At 47.1% G+C, this 13,404-nt stretch overlaps 5 protein-coding genes across 5 annotated transcripts; 3 read left to right on the forward strand and 2 right to left on the reverse strand.

Moving 5' to 3' along the window:
* Positions 1–234: 234 nt before the first annotated feature.
* Positions 235–3,126, forward strand: F4813DRAFT_376963 (uncharacterized protein). Its single transcript, XM_049245182.1, has 4 exons — positions 235–258; positions 468–649; positions 713–1,356; positions 1,410–3,126. Exons 2-4 carry the CDS (start codon positions 580–582, stop codon positions 2,868–2,870), a joined length of 2,175 nt encoding a protein of 724 aa, XP_049094709.1. The 5' UTR covers positions 235–258; positions 468–579; the 3' UTR covers positions 2,871–3,126.
* Positions 3,127–3,606: 480 nt separating this feature from the next.
* Positions 3,607–5,512, forward strand: F4813DRAFT_394389 (X-Pro dipeptidyl-peptidase protein; the record flags this gene model as incomplete). The annotated part of the gene is made up of 3 exons (XM_049247559.1): positions 3,607–3,803; positions 3,852–4,260; positions 4,325–5,512. The coding sequence occupies 3 exons, from the start codon at positions 3,607–3,609 to the stop codon at positions 5,510–5,512; spliced, it is 1,794 nt and encodes a 597-aa protein (XP_049094710.1).
* A 123-nt stretch (positions 5,513–5,635) lies between these two features.
* F4813DRAFT_301236 (uncharacterized protein) lies at positions 5,636–6,449 on the forward strand. Its single transcript, XM_049240765.1, has one exon. It carries the CDS (start codon positions 5,759–5,761, stop codon positions 6,299–6,301), a length of 543 nt encoding a protein of 180 aa, XP_049094711.1. The 5' UTR covers positions 5,636–5,758; the 3' UTR covers positions 6,302–6,449.
* A 106-nt stretch (positions 6,450–6,555) lies between these two features.
* F4813DRAFT_376967 (FAD binding domain-containing protein) lies at positions 6,556–9,214 on the reverse strand. The gene is made up of 7 exons (XM_049245183.1): positions 8,910–9,214; positions 8,740–8,820; positions 8,544–8,689; positions 7,865–8,472; positions 7,684–7,796; positions 7,553–7,625; positions 6,556–7,481 (listed from the first exon to the last, which is right to left on the reverse strand). Exons 1-7 carry the CDS (start codon positions 9,025–9,027, stop codon positions 6,827–6,829), a joined length of 1,794 nt encoding a protein of 597 aa, XP_049094712.1. The 5' UTR covers positions 9,028–9,214; the 3' UTR covers positions 6,556–6,826.
* A 283-nt stretch (positions 9,215–9,497) lies between these two features.
* On the reverse strand, positions 9,498–11,995 carry F4813DRAFT_376968 (putative salicylate hydroxylase). Its single transcript, XM_049245184.1, has 9 exons — positions 11,872–11,995; positions 11,488–11,816; positions 11,224–11,399; positions 10,933–11,161; positions 10,790–10,876; positions 10,651–10,732; positions 10,023–10,580; positions 9,913–9,935; positions 9,498–9,857 (listed from the first exon to the last, which is right to left on the reverse strand). The coding sequence occupies exons 1-7, from the start codon at positions 11,896–11,898 to the stop codon at positions 10,143–10,145; spliced, it is 1,368 nt and encodes a 455-aa protein (XP_049094713.1). The 5' UTR covers positions 11,899–11,995; the 3' UTR covers positions 9,498–9,857; positions 9,913–9,935; positions 10,023–10,142.
* Positions 11,996–13,404: the final 1,409 nt, after the last annotated feature.

Genomic DNA, 13,404 nt, shown 5'->3' on the forward strand with positions numbered 1-13,404 from the left:
GTAATTCATGTAACTGAAGGTTAGATACCTACCTACCTACCTACCTAATATAAGTCTTTACATAGTCCCGCCTAATTTATATGGGGTAAAGTGGTATCCATTGTCTTCAACCCCGAAAGCAAATACCGAAAATAAGGGGGAGCGAAGAGCGCCGACTACTTCAATAAGATAGCTTCAAAATATCCACATATATAGTAAAATACAGCATATTACCATATCACTATTATACTAGTAACGAACTAGTATCCTAAGAATTAGGTGAGTAAGAATAAGCAGTCCTTAAGAACTCTTAGAATTAGAAGTAGCCTGCGCCCTCTAAGACGAAGTCAGTGGAGCTACTTCTAATCCCTGTTTATATAAAGCTACATAGTATTCGCGACAACGGCGGAGATAAGCCCTGTTTATATTCTCTGTTCCCGGTCATGATACCGGTTTTAGTCCCCCAGATTAATTTGGCTTTCATCTAGACCTGCTTTTATGTGAGAGATCTTCTAGGTATTAGAAAAAGAATATTGCATTGGATGGGATAAAACCCACGCACATATCTAGGAGGTCGAGCTGCTCAAACTCGTGTCAGTGATGGCGCATTGCGACGTCTGTGGGCGTTCCTTTGCGCGAAACGAGCATCTTATTCGGCATCACAGAACCCGTGAGTCGTTCTGTATGGCTGCTTCTTAATAGCGAGCTTGCTGACACTCATGGCCACGGGCAGATACAGGTGAGCGACCATTTCGCTGCCCTCACTGTAAAATCGGATTTCATCGCGCCGATGTCAGGGCGAAGCATATGAAGAAAATTCATCCAGAGAATGTATCGCCGTCAGAATCTTCGGGGTCCCTCTCACAAACTCCAGTTGAAGAATGTAAGCCTAAGGAGAGAGAGCGTTCAAAGTTGGCATGCGACCAATGTCGAAAGCGAAAACTGAAGTGCAACAACGTCCGGCCATGCGAATCATGTCGCACCAAGATGCTGTCTTGCACAGTTTCGAGCACTAGCAGGCCACCCGGCAGGCCTCGTAACCCAGTGCTTATTGCCACGAGTGAACGAATTATCCGTGGAAAAGTAGATAATTCCGACGTGCCTCCGGTTCCCCAGCCCTGGGTACCGAATAGCCTTGAGTTACCCCTAGTTCGATCTAACCCCATGCCCGGTATACCTGGGATCGACGTACCGGACACTAGAGGCGGCGGCGGCGCATATCCGGGGACTACAGATCTCACACCACTAGGCATGAACCAATGGATGACTCCGGAGACAGGAAACTTCTCAATACACGCTCCGTTCCCAAACGAATCTATACCAATCGACCACATCTGTGGCGATACGGATCTGATGGATAATATACTCCCCCAGCTCGTTAGTTATGTGTCCCCTTTAGCACCTTCACCAATGCTGACACTTTTGACTAGGACCTAGGGAATTGGTTGGATGACCTTAACGAGTTCTCCGCAACAGACGACACATGGCCACTGGACTCTCTATCATTCAACATCGACTCTGATCCGTCTATGGACAGCGCTATTGAGATGATGAAAGATCACTTCCAAAGGCGATCGCGAGCAACATCCCCCCCTCGAGAGGAACAGAGACGATCTTGGTATTCAGCTCCGCCACAATTATATGTTTATGATAAAGACGTCCTGAACATTCTTCTTAATGTTTCCAAGACACACATCACAAGCACGTTTTCTATATTTTCTGATTTTGAAGCGAATCATGATACCCGGGTAGAGCTCTGCCTCGCCATGGCCGCCGTTGGTGGCCTTTATTGTACTGCATATGGCAGTATGAAGGTCGCCAAGATGTTATTCAACGACTCCCGGCGGCTACTTTACGAGAAATATCATCTGGAAGACCCCATAGACTTTGATACATTATTGAGCATCGCCAAGACGTTCATCCTACTAGAGATCTACGAGTTGTGTAGCGGGGACAAACGAGCCTATGAGTTCATTGAAGTCTTTCATGCGAGTAAAGTGAATGCAGTTGGCTCTTGCATAAGCGCCTTGCCGTGCGATGCTCCCCTAGACCAGCGACGTAAAGCAAGACTGCTTTTGGAAGCGGTTCGTATTCTTGATTGTTACAGAGTGCTGTTGCTACAGAGGCCACCGTCATTTATAGGAGAAACTCAGATCGGCCTACACGCGGCTGGTGAAGCTCTTGGGTTCCATTCTCTCCCTACAGGTGGGTTGGTCTCTACCTCAAATGGCGACAATCTGCTTGGTGTGCCAGCTACGGAAATGGATTATCTAGCGACTATTATATGCTACAGCTGGATGGCGAGCCCGCAGAACACGGAAAACTCTTCACATACTCCTCTGTGGAGACTGGAGTTCGTCGAGCTTGCGCTAAATCGATGGATTCAAGCAAAAACAGCCGAGATGGAATACCCATCCCAACTCGAAGTATCTCAAATGTTACTATATCACCTTACACAGGTGGCACTTCATTCTAATCTAAACCACCTACAGCGTCTTACCCAAGTAGCCCTACAAGCCTCGAAACCTCCTCAGGAGGGAGGTGCTCTGGACTCGATCAGAGCATGGCGAGATAGTCACCGCTTCAACGTGGCTCAGTGGCACGCCAAGACGACCCTTCGTATTGCGCAGGAAGCTATAACAGCACCCCGCCGCCACGTCTCGTCTGCAAAGGACAAACTCCGAATTTCTGAAGCTCCGCACTTACCGCTATGTATTTACTTTGCGACTTTGGTCGTGTGGTGGGGAGAGCTCATATCGGATGGGCGAGAAACTGGCTCGGTCAACACTTCTGCAATAGAGACTGGATCTCAGCTGTTGTTCAGGTTGAAAGTCCCTGTATCTAAAATCCTGGGGACTGCCCTCTGTGAACTCCTCCCTAATGAAAGGTAGGATGAACGGCGTGAAAGGGAGATATCCGGGTTGTTGAGATAGAAAGTCAGCTTAAAGAGAATCAAGGCTCTAGATAGGTACGCACCATGGCAGGGAAGGAGAAGATGTCCTAGAAATTTTCGGAAGATAGGTCACCACCACATGAACATGCGCAGTCCCATACTGAAAAGGTTTTATTCTTAGGAAGGAGTGAGAAGATATATCGATTTATGCCTGTTATACTAGCTAATACTGGAATAACCCTTTGGGTCAGGATTACTATTACCTTTGGTGTCCAGTTGTAAAAGTATCGTTGATCTAAGCTGCCGAGCCCATTATATCACTAGAGATTAGGAGTGCAGGAATTATATGTTTATTATTGTTGTAATAAAATTGTTGGGCTCGACGAGAAATAATCCTTAACATCCGAATCCGCCGGATTTGAGATGAGTTAACGGAAGTGCTAAAGTCCATTGTACGTCTCCCTATGGAATGACGATGCCGTGCAACCTCGAAGGAAATTGCCGGGTGGAGGCCCCTCTGATAGTAATACCATATACGTTATCCCAAGCCATGGCGTATAGCACGGGAATTTGAGGAATAATACATTGCCCTCAACGCGACTACCTCGATTTTCAACACCTAGACTTCACGGCGGTGATTGCATCATAGCGGATTTACTGAATATATACACGAACGTATGCTCAGTCCTCTAGAGCCTGTCAGTAATATCCATCAAGCTCGACGGCTCTCAAAAATGTCGCAAACATATCGAGATCTCCGTAAGGAGGATCGGGTCTCGTTTGACTACATCTATGAGGAGAACGTCTCGGTGCCCTTGAAAGAAGGGAAAGGCCTGGTAAGATGCAACGTCTACCGTCCCAAAGACGAGTCTACAAGATATCCTGCTTTGGTAACGTATGGTCCTTATGGCAAAGACGTCCACTACAGTGTGTAAGTGATAAGCGTTTCCACATGGTATAACTATACTTACCGTCATAGGTTTCATCCTGCTTCATTCTCTGAAGTGCCTGAAGAACATCACTCGGCGCATTCTTCATGGGAGACTCCGGACCCAGGGTTCTGGACTAGGAACGGCTATGCTGTAGTTAGGGCAGATGAGCGCGGTACTGGTCAATCCCCCGGCATGCTCGATACGATGTCTCGTGGTACAAGCGAGGCATTCTTCGACGTTGTCGAGTGGGCGGGGTCTCAGCCCTGGTCATCCGGCAAGGTTGGCTTGCTCGGCGTGAGTTACTATGCGGGGAGTCAGTGGAGAGTAGCAGCCCGCCAACCTAAAGGACTTGCCTGCATTATCCCCTGGGAGGGAATGTCGGACTATTATCGCGACCGTTGTAGGCATGGGGGTATCCTTTCCAATACCTTCATTAGCTTTTGGTGGAATAGACAGGTTAGTCATTATGATAAGAGAGTACTGTTAGCTGCGGAAAAAAGAAATTTGACCAGATTCGTAGGTTGTCACAAACCAGTATGGACGCCCTGGAAGAGCTGCTCGAAATTGGGGTCATGATACGATTGAAGGAGATTTGTCTGAAGAGGAGCTACGTGCTAATCGTCGCGATCAAAATGAAGATAACGCGGCGCACCGCTTTCTAGATGAAGAGTATTACGCCTCGAAAGACTACGACATGAATGACATTAAAGTTCCGGTTCTTTCGGTCGGAAACTGGGGAGGCATCTTGCTACATCTACGCGGAAATGTAGAAGGGTATCTCAACGCTGGTTCTCAGCACAAGTATCTGAGACTCATCACTGGACGCCACGATCTACCGTTCTACTCAAAAGAAAACGTCGAAATGCAAAAAAGCTTTCTAGATGCATTCCTCAAGGGACACGACACGGAAGGATGGTCAACGGGTGCCGCCCCTAAGGTAGGCCTAGTCTTACGGAAAGGGAACGTCGGGTATAATAACCCGGAGGCTGAAAAACAGTATCCCTATCGCTACGAGGAAGAGTGGCCGATCCCGAGGACTAAGTACACCAAGTATTTCCTCACCGCGGATAAGCAGCTGAGCGAAGCCACTGCTCTTTTGTCTTCATCATGTACTGAGAGCTCCATCTCTTACCGAGCGCTGGGGATCCTAAAAGACCCGCAGACTATCCAGTTCATGACATCGCCTTTTGCCGAAGAGACCGAGTTTACAGGCCACGTCGTAGTCCACTTGAACGTGTCGGCGTCAAGTCTACCAGAGAAAAACGCGAATCCGTCGGAAATCGACCTCTTCGTCACTTTGAGACACTTGGACGCACGGGGGGAGGAAATCTTCTACACAGGCACAGCAGGCGACCCAGTGCCCGTGACCAAGGGATGGCTGCGGGTAAGTCTCAGAGAAGTGGCAGACAGTCATCCTCGGCACCGGACTTGGCACCCCCATCGGGAATATCGCTCGACGGATGTGCTGCCCGTGGAGAGCGGAGTAGTGTACGCGGTGGACGTTGAGGTATGGCCGACTAATGTGGTTGTTAGTAAGGGCCACCGGTTGGTGCTGGAAATCTCGTCGGGAGATACGCAGGGGGCGGGGTTGTTCGAGCATAATTCTGAGGAAGATCGGCCGCGGGATCGATTGGAGGCACTCAACTCTATCCATTTTGGTCCCGAGTACGACAATTGGATCCTGCTGCCCCTCATCCCCGCATTATGAGTATGATATAGTATGTTAGGTACTTTATAGAGATGAATATGTTATATGTACCAATATATTATGCCGATGTCGCCCCTATTCCAAGGGAATTATATATTTACAGGTCCTTTCAATACCTCTTACTCGAGATAACTACTAGTATACCTACTACTAACTACCTATTATATAAGAGAGACGTCTTCTACTACTATCAACTTTAAAAAGAGATAAGATTATCTTCTAAAGGGGTTTCTACGCTCCTTCATTATGTCGTCAGCATACCCCCCTAATAATCTTCGCGCGCACTCGCGCTTCATCACCACGCATGACGCCTCTGGGAAAGCAGTATTCAGCGACGCCGTACCAGAACAGGCGCCTGTTCGCCAGGTCCTAGGCGGGGACATGTTATTCAGCCTCATGTACACAACAGAGGGCTTCCCCGTGTCCATGGCCGAAGGCAAAGACATAAAAACATACCAAAACTACTTGACCAACACGCCAGCCATCAGTATCCCAGGCGGAACCGCGTGTCGGACGGTGGACTTTCCACCCGACTACACGTCGCCGATGCACCGCACCCCGTCTTGCGACTTCGGCGTCGTGTTAGAGGGCGAAGTCGAGCTGGTGCTGGACTCGGGTGAGACTAGGCTGCTGAAAAGAGGGGACGTGGCCGTACAGCGTGGGACGAATCATGCGTGGCATAATACTAGTAAGGACGGTTGGGCTAGGATGTTGTATGTGCTGCAGTCGGCGGAGAAGGTGGTTGCGGGAGGCAAGACATTGGAGGAGGACGAGGGAGGAATTGATTAAGTTATTTAAATTTGATCATTAATAGGTAGGTAGATATATGTATACGAATCATAGAGGCGTTTGGCTCAATGCTAAGCTACCACTTACGAGGGAAACGAATAGGCATTCAAGACCTTAGATCAAGCAATACATAATACCCTTTTATAAAGCTTCCCTCAGTGAGAGGGTTTCCGGGTTCTATATTCTTTTATTATTGTAGTTGATAGAGATGATGAACTCTCGCAGCTCACATTATGCTTAAACTCCCATTTGCGTTTCAAGACGACAATTCTATTTGGAATTATGTTGAGCTAAAGATTTATAGGACTTAGGGATATACACTAGGAAGCAGGGGGTAAATTCCCGCGATGGGGTCCTCTGATGCATCGTCGATCATACCCCAACATCAACCAAACCCACTGTGGTTATTCAGGGGTCTCCAGCCGCTTTGCTCCTATGTATGTATGAGGTATGTAGGTACATAGGCAATTTATGAAGACTAAGTTATTTGTAATCGCAACGTACAAAAATGTTGAGCAAACGCTATCAATGAAGCGACAGCACGGATTTCAACGCCTGCTTCAACTTTGAAGGAGAGTCTTCTTCCCACTTCGGACTCCGCCAAGCCACAAAGTAGTCCGGCCGCACAAGCACGCAGCCAGACTCCCCAACGCCCCTAATGCCCGCCCAGTCGAGATATACGTCCTTGTAATCTTGTCCGTACCCAATCGAATAAGCCTTAATCGGTACCCCTAGATCGGAAGATAGCTGCTCTGCCGCCTTCTTCCAATGCTGACCGCCAATGCCCGTGAGCAGTGTGAACTGCCCCTTTCCGGCTAGATCAATGGTAGAGGTGTACTTGGACGGCGTGTGATTTCCCACCCACACGTGCGGTAGACGCGCCCCGGGATACGTGGTGGGATGGTAGTGCTCTAGCGGATCTCTAGTAAAAGCTGGCGCTGCGCCTTGATCCGCTTGGTACGCTGCCGAGGAGACATAGCGCTGGTTCATTTCGATACCGAGACCGTGTTCCTCTTTGTCATTTGCCCGCAATGCTTTGGCCAACTGTTCCCGGCGAGCACTTCCTTCCGGTGAGTCGGCATAGATCTCAGCATGAGCCTTCATGCGAGCTTCTACAGTCGGCTCTATGTTGCCGAGGGCTTCCCAAATATTCCAGTGGTTCCTTAGAGAATCATTTGCCCTATTAACCCGTGGTGAGTATGGGTAGCCTTCACTGGTCCCGGACGTAATCTCGATGCATGGATAACTTACTGAGTAATTACTTCCAGTCCTACTGGTTGACGCTCTATGCTGTAAGTCTCTAATAGCTCTCTTCCTGCTAACCCTACACGCACATCTTGTCAGTAAGTGTTTTGCAAGTAGAGATTTCTTTTCACACATACCTTTATCCACAAAGTTGATCTTCCATGCGAGGTTATGTGCGTCTTGGATGCAAGTATTGGACCCTAAGCCGTGGTTCGGTGGGTGCCGGTGTACCGCGTCGCCTAGGCAAAACCTATTCAGTTCGCAGCTATGTCAGCGAAGCCACTATAGGGGGGATGAAAATGCTGAAGTTATACTGACACGTTGCCCTTTGAGTAGTATTCTGCGACTGTCTCGTTAATAGCCCAAGTAGACACGCCTAATATTTTAACTTCAACCGAGTCATCCCCGATCATCTCACGAACACGTTTCATGTATTCTTCATTCGACCTTACCTCCCTCGGTGCGTTAGGGGTAGGAAATATAATGCATAGCCATTCGTACCATGGCTTAACCATCCTCATGCACCCAATCCAGCCCCATTCAGGGGTATCAAGATTGGGCTGTCCAATCCAGTGAAGGTTGCCTTTGCGATGCTCCATGAGGTGCGACATATCCGCCTCGATTAGCACGTTCACTGCGAACCCCTGACCTGGGCGCCGTATTAGGGGGATTTGGGCCTGCCGCACGATCTTGCTTCGCGCCCCATCGGCGCCAAAGAGGTACCTAGAGTGAACTTGAAATGTGGTCTTGGAGAGCTTATCCAACAGTATTGTTGTTACTCCTTTTTCGTCCTGCTCGAACGATACGAACTCGGTATCCCACCGACATTTGAACCCGTTAAGCGTCGCATATCGTATCAATATCGGCTCCAGCAAAGTCTGAGGTATATCCAACATTTCCGACGGGCTCGCGAGCTCATATTCCCCCTTGATTACAAAAACTGTCAGACTATCGCCGAAGGATGATAGATTCAAATGTGCAATCGACCAGACCATACCTTTCGCTTCGGGTCATTTCCCCAAGAATATGCACGACCATATTCATGGCCGGCCATGGTATTGGACCAGCGAGTGTGCAACATGGAATCATTTTGCGTTCCTGCCTTATAGCACTCTTTGTCCAGTCCAATATCCCGAAGACAGTCTATATTTTCATTAGTTTTAATTTCGAGCTTTTCGGGATTTATATCATACCCAATGCAGCCATGTTTGTGATGTGAGCCCTCGGCGTATCAGCAGTACTCGGATCTTGGCTTACAACGAGGCCCTTCATCCCTAAGAGAAAGTCCGTATCAGATACTAAAAATTCATATAACAAGGACATCATGAGAATACGCAAAGCCCTTCTTTTTGCTTGTCCTTACCATACGAAGCCATGAAGGCTGCTAGGGCGCCACCCGCAGGTCCGGTTCCTATGATGAGATAGTCTACATTGAGTAAGAAGGATGGGGAGCTATCGGATGTCCCGTTTGATTCGGCCATGGTTAATGAGTTTCCGTGCTAGTGGTACTATACGCGTATATGTGTAACAAAATAAGAGAATGAAGCGGCCTCGATAAATTATATCTATATTAACATGAGTTCTCAATTAACCCCAAAACATTTAAGAGGTCTTTAAACTTCTCTATATCCTTATTTTTATTTCTATCAACTAAGCGCTATGTAATGTCGCTCGGGGATGTTATAAGCTAAGCTACTCCATCTCGGCTTTTACCTGGCCTGCAAACGAGCCGATCGGGTATTCCGCTGGGGGAGAAACAACCCAATTGCGGATACTTGCGGATACTTAGACTTTTCACAACACAATTAATCCAACCAAACTCTCGGGTCGGACCCACCCCGGGATTCTAAATCTTTACCGGCGGTATAGGTAAGCTTCCGGTAAGCATCAAATAAGAACAGGTGCATGTATTTTCTAGGGGCATTACACTATCGGGACCACTTAAATATCATGTATTTGTCATTTTTATTTTTAGCATCAATGCACTTACTCACAATAGACAGTTATGGCATAGCTTAGGCACAGGACTACAGGATAATTTGATAATGGCTTAGTTATAAGTTATAATTACTTCACGTAAGTACTAAGCCAGCAGAAGTCCACTTTCAATGCATGAAGTGCCACGAGCATGGTAGTTAGTAAAGTCATTCTAAGGCACGGTTCAAGGTATTTATCTCTTGTAACTATACGCTGATAGTCGTAAAGAAAGGCTCGACTGGAATTGAACATTGACTTTACAAGTGTTGTTACAAGCGAGTACCGACCGTGGAATAAGTTATATGCGACCTCGTGCATGCAATGGTTTAAAAGACTATAATTACCTTAGTGAAGCCATTTCACAGAAAAGGGAAAAAGAAAATGCTTACTATTTTCCTCGCCTCGTGGAAACCTAACCTAAGTAGTCAGTGTAAAATAATATGATGAAATTTAGGAGTGACGCTTTAGAAGTGGATAATTCAACAGTGTGAAAACTTACCTAAAGTATTTAATGCATTACTGATCCCTTCGTTATGTTACCTTAACATATAACTAATGCTACCTAATTATCTATTTCTTACATATCAACACCTGCTTCCAAGTTGCTGACCCTATAGACCTACTCCTGCATATCTCCCAACCACTCGTCAAATCTCTTTTCCGTATCAGCAAGAACATCAAATCCCAGCAAGCTCTGTTGATACTCAGCATCTCCCCAATTAAACGAGCATAGCCCCTTCCACCTCCCGCCAGGCAGCCCGGCCAACTCCTCGTCGCGCGCCTCTTGCTCCGGGCCGTCGGCCAAATGGTAGTAATGGCGGGTATGCACGGCACCGGCCACGTTGACTTCTGTCCGCTTCTTGCGTAGACCTTCGTACAGGCGGAAAAGACTCTCTAGTTTCTCGTTTTTCTCTGCTTGGTTCGATGGGATACCTGCGCTTTGGAACTTCTCCAGAAGTAAGCCAAGGATGGCGCCGTCCTCGACGGCCATGGCAGCGCCTTGGCCCTGATATGGTAGCGTTGGATGCGAGGCGTCTCCTAATAGAGCGACTGCACCCTATTTGAAGTTAGAGGAATGAGAAATACACGTCTGTTTTAGGGCCTGATGCTTTATTGTACTCGCGCACCTTAGTCCATTGGTCAAGCTCTTTGAAGTGAAGGAGCTTCCATTTCAATGCAGTCTTCAGACATGAAATGATTTCGTTGAGGCTGGATAAATCTTAGCTCTTATTATCAAGATGAAAGGGGTTAGGAGAAGAGAAATACATCGGATCCCATCCTTCAAAGTTAGCTGCCATTTCCTCCAGGCTGCCTTGTGAGGTACGCACGCCGGTAGGTAGATCATCCGCGGCTCTGTAAGTATTTAGTAATTCTGCCGCTCAAACTAAGACTTCGTAAGAGGGGTCTACATCAAGACGAGATTGTATTCCGTATGATTCCTCAAAGGATAGAAAACGGCGTGTCGACCCGGCCCTAACCATACTTGTATATTAGACTGCTCTAGCAACTTATCCACTCGTTCGTTCTTAAGCCCTTTCAGCTGTGCACGCGTGAAAGTGCCTCGATATGCAAGATCACCCGTTTCCGTTGGCGGAAAAGGCCGTCCTAGGACGATCTCTCGGGTTAAAGACCACAGCCCTATCCAATGAGTTTAGCTGTCATAATGGGGATAGGCTTCTTGAGGAACAAGCTCGGCGTACCATCCGCGCCGATTACTACATCTGCGCTGATTCGTCTTCCATCTTTCAGTAACAAGGTCTGGGCGCGGTCGGAAGCAAGATTGACGCCAGTAACGTCTGCGCTCGTCAACACAACTGCTCCAACAGCTCGAGCCTCTTTGAGTAGTACGTTCTGATAGTCTCCTCTATGTATTGCTCTTTTGCATAGATCCAATTACCTAGTCAGCGTTGTCTTTTCTTGATAAGCTGGTAATTAGGGGTTGCATGTCTCATATCTGCTCTTACATCCATTGCGCCCCGTACTCCGTCTCCATCCTATCCTTGAGCGGCTTCTCAACAAGGACCTGGCCATTCTCATATCTCCTTAACGTGAAATCCTGCACCTGGTATCCACCCGCCTGCTTGAGTTTCTCGAGAAGCCCGAAGCGAGTCAGCACCCGGCAGGCATTCGGCGGAATGTGGATCCCGGCACCGATGGTGAGGATTTCCGGCGTGCGCTCAAGAACGGTGACTTGGAGGGGAGGGTTTGCTCGGCGGCATGCTATCGCGCAAGCTAAACCGCCTATTCCTGCACCGATAATGGCGACATGGAGACCATTGGTATTGGATGATTTCTGAGTAAGGAGTTAGTTTATTGATAATTATGGTATAATGGAGGTATACACTTGCGCCTGTTTCTGATCTTTCCGTCGCCATTTGAGTCGGTTCTTGAGATTTCTTTCTATTGTCAATATTTAAAGTTAGATTGGTGATATTCGGCTCTTTATAAATAAGTATTTGATTGTAGTTCTAACCTGAGCGCGTTTTAAAGACTGACCTCTTGCAATACTTCTTATACGGTTATTTTTCCTGGCCCTCTCCGCTCGTGGCTCTAGTATTACATTCCGATGGGGTCTTCTACCCCCACTTCGGGTAATCCATCTCATCTCATCTCATAATAGGACTTCTTACGGGTTGACAACGAGATATAAGCAGATTTTGAGGCATTGCTGTCAATTCCGAATGTAAGTTGGATCTTAGGACTCCTTGCGCAGGAAGGTCTCAACGCCTTGCGAAAGTATCATGAGCTATACGTACTCAAAGTTCAGTAAGCTGCATCTAATTGGTTACACGTTGGTGACTTGAGTTGCAATCTCAAAGCAAATGTCCAAGCTAGAAATTTGCTCAAAGGCTGCTATTTCAGCTTCAGCTTTAGACATATCCTACGAAAATCGGTAGCTAAAATAGGGATATGCCTGAAATCTGTTCTGATAGTTGACCTTATATTCACAAAAAAGAACTACGAGTCGTAGACAACTTGGAGTTGCACTATATAGCCTTAAGCAATCAAAAGGCCTTCTTTTCTTATGCTCTTAAGAGTAGGGAAAAAGCGACATTAACTGTAACATTGATCTGTATCAGAAAGGTTTAACTAACAATGTAAAAGACATGTTCGAAATACCATTAAAAAGACGGAAGTCGGAGAAGATTGGTGGATACCGGCTCGGGTGGTGCCGGACATAGGGCGCGGACCGGAGTCTTCGCAATATCCGTTCCCATCTGTTTGTTGTACATAGTATAAGCCACCGAACTGCGGACTTAAATGTGGAATGGCATCCGATATCTCCTACTTGTATCTCCGATTCCGCGTCTGCATAAGACCAGCGTAGAATAGAAACAGCCGTAAAACAGACAATGTATCGCGTATAAATTAAGATAATCATGCTTATAGAATCAGTTGGGAGAGATTACGCAGTTGTGAATACGCACACACACACATAATCTTAATATTACGTATTACCTAGGTAGGCTAATTTATTTACATCGTATTATTCAGATCTCCAACCCTCCAACCGCAGGTGTAAACTTTACCGTCGGTTGGCGTTTTGCGCTTAGACGATATGCCGAAACAAGCTTATGTAAAGTAAAGTTCTACTAATTACCTACATTAGCCAATAAACGTATCTCGCATTTGCCGCGATACCTCAAATGGGAAGCTGGGGCGATTAAACCCTGCTCTTGATGCTTCTAGGCCGCGGATATTATTGCCTGCTTTGTAACCTTTAACTATATTTTATGCTCGGATCGAGTTCGGATCTCTACAAGCTGTTGTGCAAGCTGATGTGTACTGCATCATAGCCATTGCAGCAACGAAACTGTTGGAGATTGTAAAGTGGAATAGGTAGGTATGGATGCTTAGCAAGAGAAGCGAACTCGACAGAA

This window comes from Daldinia decipiens, assembly GCF_022478715.1.
Source record: "Daldinia decipiens strain CBS 113046 unplaced genomic scaffold F4813scaffold_60, whole genome shotgun sequence".
NCBI classification, from domain to species: Eukaryota; Fungi; Ascomycota; class Sordariomycetes; order Xylariales; family Hypoxylaceae; genus Daldinia; species Daldinia decipiens.